The sequence below is a fragment of the Lottia gigantea genome (genome assembly GCF_000327385.1).
Source record: "Lottia gigantea unplaced genomic scaffold LOTGIsca_46, whole genome shotgun sequence".
NCBI classification, from domain to species: domain Eukaryota; kingdom Metazoa; phylum Mollusca; class Gastropoda; family Lottiidae; genus Lottia; species Lottia gigantea.
This window is the reverse complement of record NW_008709614.1, coordinates 963,297-971,397: the sequence shown is the minus strand read 5'-3', so window position 1 is coordinate 971,397 and position 8,101 is coordinate 963,297. Positions and strand designations below refer to the sequence as shown.

Genomic DNA, 8,101 nt, shown 5'->3' with positions numbered 1-8,101 from the left:
TGTTAAAAGTGAGATAATAAAAACTGGTGTTAGAAGTGAGCTGATAAAACTGGTGTTAGAAGTGAGATGATAAAAACTGGTGTTAGAAGTGAGCTGATAAAAACTGGTGTTAGAAGTGAGATGATAAAAACTGGTGTTAGAAGTGAGATGATAAAAACTGGTGTTAGAAGTGGGATGATAATGCTGGTGTTAGAAGTGAGATGATAAAAACTGGTGTTAGAAGTGAGATGATAAAAACTGGTGTTAGAAGTGAGATGATAAAAACTGGTGTTAGAAGTGAGCTGATAAAAACTGGTGTTAGAAGTGAGATGATAAAAACTGGTGTTAGAAGTGAGCTGATAAAAACTGGTGTTAGAAGTGAGATGATAAAAACTGGTGTTAGAAGTGAGCTGATAAAAACTGGTGTTAGAAGTGAGATGATAAAAACTGGTGTTAGAAGTGAGCTGATAAAAACTGGTGTTAGAAGTGAGATGATAAAAACTGGTGTTAGAAGTGAGATGATAAAAACTGGTGTTAGAAGTGGGATGATAATGCTGGTGTTAGATGTGGGATGATAAAACTGGTGTTAGAAATGAGATGATAAAAACTGGTGTTAGAAGTGAGATGATAAAAACTGGTGTTAGAAGTGGGATGATAAAAACTGATGTTAGAAGTGAGATGAAAAAAATTGCATATTGCTAAAGAGTAAAAGAACCCCACAAAAACATAATTTTTTAAAAAATATAACAAATTATAACTATTATTATATTGTTACATTATTTATAATTTGGGTATCATTGAGTTTTAAACAGATAAAAAGAAAAATACTATTTCAATCCATATATGAATATGTTTGTTCCAATGGGTACTCGAATTCAAAGTAAGAGTATGGGTTTATTAATAAGTATGTGAATTACATCTATATTGTAAAATCTGACAGATTACACTGGCTACATAATTCACCTAATTATCTGACACACTCTTATTGATAATGAAAGGTACACCCAATGTAAGATATGCCAATTTTTTTCATGTACGTTGTTGGGTGTTTGCCTTCTCCACTCTCAAGAATTTCCTTTTTTGTGTGAATTTCATGTAATACATTTGTTGAAAATGGAAGATTCTCGTCTTATTTTCTCGTAAATTAGGTTTTCCGGACAAACCTACTTTAAGAGGCAATACCCATATGCTTTCAATCACGAAAGGTTGTGTGTTTTCCATTCTACGTTTTAAACTTGTCTGTTTGTTTTTTGGGTTTGAACAATTTTCATAGTACCATTATCAATATTTGTACAGTCACTTTATTAAACGTAACTTGTGACGAGCGTATATATTAATCCTGTAAGTTCCTTGTACCGCAGGAAGTCGAGGTCAGATTTCAGTCCTTCGTATTTTTATTAAAGTTTGAACCCCAAACTCTGGGATGCTTTCTACGAATGATTTGTGATTTATTGTGTTGATTAGGATGTTGAAAGGTATAATGTTAATAAGAAGTCTTGTTTTTTTTATCTATAGTCTGTCTAAAATCTGAAATGGGAATTTCATAAATTTTCAATATTGAAGTTTTTCATTTATAGATCTCTAAGCTGCAACCATACTTTTTTGACCTCATGTTTACATTTATATCTTAACAGACTTTTTGATATATGACCGAGTGTTTCGAAAAAAGGAACCCCGTTCCTCTTATACAGCATAAACTAAAATAGATATGGATAAAAACAGGTTTTTGTTTAAGTTTCTCTCTGAGTATTAAATATTTTGAATGTCTCTATCTGCCTGTACGACTGCCAGCATTCTTTAGGGGCATGATCTCAGCGAATTGCAAAAAATCGAAGTTCTTTTTACTGAGCACTTCGCTCACCTGTCCAGGTTTGAGGCTTGTTCACAGTGCGCCCTTTTATAGGATCTTTCAAGATTGTAATTTTGCAAAAAAAAAAAAAAAAAATCGAACCGTTCAAATGCCTGCAAGATGTCCATACAGTTGACAAGTACATGAAATAGATCTAGCCATCATACATAACACTGAACAGTCATTCAGTATGTAATGACGTGTACGAGCAACGACGTCTGTTACACAAGGTGTATATAGTGAATTAATTTGGATGAGATAATATTTCTCATTTGTGTCCACTAGTAAATAGAACTTGCTATTCTTGTATCACCATCACAATTCAAGTCAATATTTTGGTCAAAAAGTCATCTTTTTAACTGAAACTGAGAAGGTGTGTTATTTACTGTGAAAGTTTTTTTTAAAACTTAGTATAATTGTAACAAAGGAAAGGTCAAATCTTTTGTGTAGTATGGGTGCAGCTATTGAATGAAACAAATAATACACTTCGCCTTTAATTGCTTTAGTTCAATTCAACAGTCCGTGGACCTGACTAATATGTTTTAATTATTATGTCAAATAAATCTTATCTTTACCACATAACATCAATAACAATGTTACCATCAATGTTTCCGATACCAAAATGGCAACCAAAAAAAAAAATATGGAAAGTAAGCGTTATGAAAAAAAAAACACCTGCTGAGATGGGTGCTTCTAACTAGCCTTCTACATCCAATTCCAAAATATCCGAAAAAGGGTGTAGGTCTATTGTTGTAATAATGATAGCAAGAGAAATTTTGAAATAATTGAAATGATTCTATGACAGTGGAAATTAATACCTGTACATTAGAATTTTCTCTACCTAGCTGTATGTGTGACAGAGATGATGAAGCATGCTTAAACTATAGTCTCTATAAACTTTAAGTTTAGAAAAAGTTGGATCCTCTCATTCCAATACCCCCGTCTCTTCACTCACTTTGTCTCTTACAATAACCATCTTGTGATCAAGTATTCCTATGATAATAATATTCGGCAACACTCTGTGGTATCTATATAAACATTGAGGCACTAAAGACTGTTTAGACTAGAAATAGCTGGATCCCAGTGGATCCAATGTATCTTAACTGATTATTTCATTACATGATATCCCGAATACGGGTTTTGACATTAACCCGTACGAGATTGGTTTGATTAGCTGAGATTTCCTAGAAAGGTTATAGCTATGAATACATAATTTCCCTCATTTGTATTACCATGGCCTCGATGATAAATAGGGGTGTGGTTTGGACATGATTATTTTACTATCACTATATTATTTTTTAGACGTCACTTACATGTCGATCAGGAGAGTCTACATTGATTGAAGTCTTTCACAAAATCATGAAAGAAGCCCTCTCTATTTTGAAAATCATTTTCCAAAAAATCACTTATTTCTTCAACAAATCTCTACCTTCGCTCGCAAACCAATCAAGATCTTTATTTACCTATATTTAAATTGAAAGCAATGAAACAAACTTTCCGACTACCTCAAACAATTAAATCATCTTCATCACTTGCTATGTTTAAAATGAGACTAAAGGCAGAGCTACTTAAAGCGCCACCATCACGATAATGTTTGTTTCCCCCTTAACATCATTGTATATAAATACTGTGTATGTAAGTGTATGTGTAACATACTTTTGTATGTATGTATTTTAAAAATTGTGTTTGTGTATCTTATAATTTTTGTATTTGATATTTTTGTATGTGTAGTTACCAGGAGGATGCCAGGGAAGATTTGCCTGGTTTTCCTGTCAAATAAAGTATTGTTATTATTATTATATTAACCCATTAGTAAAAGTTTGACAGGTCATGATTTCATACAGTTTTACTTCAAGTATACAATATGTAGACCTAGCATTGTTGAAATCCCCAATAAAAACGTTCGAAAGAGAAACATGAAACACTATCAATGGTAATCAGATGCAAACACGCCATAAATATTAATAACTATATCAATTTAGATCTTTGGAGTGCTGGTATTACCTGTCTAGATTACACTGCTAGAGGATAATGTGTCTTAATGGGATATACTCATCTAAATAGTTGTTGTACAAACTGATGGAAGCTAAGCTATTCTGGTGATCAGTTACAACCGATGACATCATATTGTAATATCTATGTTGAGAATTACTAAATTTTGCTTAAAAAAGTGTTTCGAATATTGAAATGGGCTATAAGTAAAGCAAATATTTAGAAGATAAGATACCTTTAATACTCTTTTTATCCCATCTACCCATACTTGATTGTCTGGGTATTATCAATTTAGGTATTGTTAGTTTTAATGTGACCTTAACATTTGCATGTCTTTTATTGCACACTGACAATGACGACATCAATAAAAGTGTAACAAAAACCTGGTCTTCTGAAGAACAATAAAGAGAAAAACGAAAGTTACTTTTCATTCAAAACAAGACAGACATATTTCAATAGAACAGGAAACTCTCCCAAGACTTATTTTGAATATTTGAATTTTACTTCATGCGGCAAAAATAACTTTAAAGGATTTTGATCTTACAAAATTTGAAGTGATTGTGTTCAGTATTTTTCACATTAATCTTATTTTGAGAATGACAAATACATTTCTATTACATGTTGTCCAAAACATTTGCATCTATTCCAGCCTCTGATAGATATTTGGACATTTATTGGCTAAACCAGCCGATAACTTTCAAAAGCCCATGTTGACTTAATTTTACGATGATTACGAAGACAGTAATGTGGTACCAATTGAGGGCACAGAGACATTGCAGAATATCTGGTAATGTCTTAATGGTTTAGCTATGTATCGGTATCAAAAGTTATGGGGGTAATGAGATGCTTTGTGATTTATCACACATTATTTTGACAATTATAACTGACACCATTCTATTCAGTCTATATTGTCCCACATAAAAACATTGCAAGAAACACCTGAAGGAAAATCAAGAAATAGTAAGAATTTATAGAGGGAAAGGGGGTAATGTAATTGATCAATGCACCTGAAAGGGGTAAAAGAAAGAAAAAGAAATTTTTATTCAGTGAGCTGAGTTTTTCTCCTTTTATACATCTTTAATGCATTTAATACTTAAAATATTGTTCAAGGTAAATGTCACAACCCTGGGGAACCTTGAGACTCTCTTTAATATATTACCATTCCAAGTACCTGTAAGTCACCAATTATCTATTGCTGATCTGCTAAAAGCCAATATTATATTATAAAATATATAATTTTTGCAAGAAATTAAATTGTATGCCTGAAAGATTATTAGGAAACAAAATGCAACATCCCATATCACTTTTAATATTCTCTGTCTTTGACTTTTAAAACAGAGCGGCTGTAGAATTCCTAAACTCTGCCATATTTTTGTGGATTTTTCATGTTATGCCAGAAATATTGAATTTCTGACTGAGTAATCATTGCCAGAAAGAACATTGTTTTTGCACTCAAAAGAACTTCAGGTCAAGTTTTACTGTTTTCTTTTAATTTTCTTATTCTCTGTCTTCTGTGTTGAATTTTTAAGTCTTTTTCCCATTGTTTTCTATACATAGTATATAGTCTCATTGTTGCTTGTGCATCTTGTACCTAAAAAAATTAAAATTACATTGAAAATTTCTATCTGAAAACAAAATATACCTATGCAATTTCATTTTGACTTTTTTGAAGGAAAACATCTTAACATTTTCAACAGTTATTATATCAAAAGTCGACATATTAGCATCAACATCATGATTTCATTACTCAAAAGATCTGTAGTTGTAATATGTTTACATTTTCTTTCGAAATAAATATTTACAAGTAATTTGTTTCAGCAGTTATTCTGATTGACAAGTGAAATATGTCATCAATATCAATTTGATAGACAATGATTTTCTTTAATTTTACTTTCCAAATTTGAATATCAAATTGAACAAACGTAAGGCTAATAAAGAAAAGTTTTAAACTTACAGAGTCATGTTCGCCGTCTTGTATATCAATTCCCAAAACCTCTTTAGTTAATTTCTTCAATGATGGTGTTTTAAAACCAAATAAACTACGATAGCCTTTATATTTAGAGGTATCTCTAATATTCTTCTTATCGTGTTGTAAATATAGTACCTACAATAACAATACATTTTAATAATTCAAAATTATTACACGGTTAATACCAACTCTAAACTAAAATCTGGTATAGAAGATGTTTCAAGAGTACAAAAGTCCTCATGTAGACAGACACACAAGAAATGTCATTTGAAACTCAGTTGGTAGATCATGAGCCATTCTACTCATGACAGGAAACAAATATTGAAACTTTTATGACTTTCATATACACATACTAAAATGTATCAAAATTGGATAAAAACTGTATATTCTATCAAAGCTTTAACAAAATAATGTTATTGGAAAGACAGACTACAGATAGACAGGTGGGCATAGAGAAATGGAATCCAGGGCTATGGATGTCTGTGTATTTTTTTGACCATTGGACATTTTAACGATCTGTGAATTCAGTCTGCATAATTCAACACAGGTCTATATATTTAAAAGTGATCAAGAGAATAAAGTAAAAGATCAGATAGATGCATTTTTGTGTCAACTTTGTATGTCCAGTTGTGCATTCAGTCAATATCCTCTACCAATACCTGTTAAACATTGTATAGACTTAATTATGAAATAAATAGCATGAAATAAACTGGAAACGTCAGCGTCTGTACTCTCAAACTTACCTTTAAGTCATTAGTAAGGGCATGACCCACTAAGATTCTTCCTTTTATAATCTTATTGACCTCTTTCTGTACAGTAAAAAATTCTTCACCTTGAAAATAAAATGGAATCATGATTTCCATGTGCCTCAAAACTTCAAACAGTTTTCTATTATAATCAACTAGATACAACTTAAACAAATCATATGATATAATGTCAAATCCACAGTTTTCTTCTTATAAATATTTTATTTCAAACTTCTTTGAAATTATTAAAGACATATTAAATATCAGGAATAGTGCTTACCATCTTTTATATTATCAGGCGTAATTCCACTAACATAAGTTCTATAGTCTACAACATTCTCCATGGGTTTAACATATTTATCATATATACAATGTCCAAACTTATTAACAATAGATACTCTAGCTAACATACTATCATCTCCATTTACACCAACTCCAACCATTTCACAATCCATAGCCACTACCTTCGTTAATCTACGTCACAAAATACATATATAACTATCATTAAATAGCAATACAGAAGTAGATTATTTCTTTTGAGTGGAAGATAGCTTGCCAGGCAAATAAACATGCCTAATGCAGCAGTTAAGAAGAACCCTCAACATTTTAAGTGGGTGTATGAAAATGTAACTGTTTATAGCATTCATGCATATACATATATATCATATATATGAATATCAAGAAGAGATAAGTGCTCTCAATCCAGTCTAAACTGAAAGTGAAAACAAAACAGCTGTATTACCCATCAGATGCACCAGTCTTTACCAAGGGATTAAGGGTTGTTTTCCCTGTTTGAGCAACCTCAGCTAATCGTTTTGCTTTTCGGGCTTCAATATCTAACAACATTTCATCCACACCATCAAACCAAATATCAATAACTCTAAAAACATATTCTGTGTTCATTTGGCAGCAGACAACATAAAATATAACTTCTAAATCTAATAATGGAAGACAACTCCAAATAGCAATCACAGCTTGTGATAATAATTTTGAAATTGTATACAGCAGCAATAATGCAAATTAACAGTTAACTCATTCCAGAAAGATCCACTACTGAAATTTACTGAACATTCACTACAATTCTTAAATGCATGACATTGATTGAAGTTTAATGAAAATCTGCAGAAATTGCATTTTTTCTAAAACAAAGCTGGGCAATATCATCATATATACAGGTCAAACCTTATTTTATGATTTTATATTAAGTAAGCTTATCATTGCAATAAATTAAAAACTAAATTCTCAGCCAATGTGAACCTGAAATATGAGAGAAAACAATAAACATCAATAAAGACGTGAACATGTAAAATAGTAAGCTTACTTTGGATCTTTTTTTTCTACAGTAGTAAATGTCGTCTTGGATGGATAATTCTTTTTAACTTTATCACTGTTTGTTTTCATCTTTGTTTTTTGATCCTTTAACATGACCTACAAAACAGTGTTGTTTTTGACTGTTGTAATGGCTGATCTCATTTGAAATCTTTAATCACACATTAATATCAAATAATGAATTACAATTTTTAACAAGTTTTATGTCAGTGGGCCCATATATAACTCTTAACTAGT

The 8,101-nt window shown here is 31.2% G+C and overlaps 2 protein-coding genes across 2 annotated transcripts; one reads left to right on the top strand and one right to left on the bottom strand.

Annotated features, from left to right (window-relative positions):
- Nucleotides 1–200: 200 nt before the first annotated feature.
- Nucleotides 201–554, top strand: LOTGIDRAFT_164605 (hypothetical protein; the record flags this gene model as incomplete). Its single annotated transcript, XM_009061136.1, has 1 exon — nucleotides 201–554. The coding sequence occupies one exon, from the start codon at nucleotides 201–203 to the stop codon at nucleotides 552–554; it is 354 nt and encodes a 117-aa protein (XP_009059384.1).
- A 4,734-nt stretch (nucleotides 555–5,288) lies between these two features.
- LOTGIDRAFT_124106 (hypothetical protein) lies at nucleotides 5,289–7,008 on the bottom strand (the record flags this gene model as incomplete). The annotated part of the gene is made up of 4 exons (XM_009061135.1): nucleotides 5,289–5,411; nucleotides 5,775–5,924; nucleotides 6,533–6,621; nucleotides 6,816–7,008. Coding segments are annotated over 4 exons (555 nt in total), but the record flags the coding sequence as incomplete, so codon positions are not given.
- Between the last annotated feature and the right edge of the window lie 1,093 nt (nucleotides 7,009–8,101).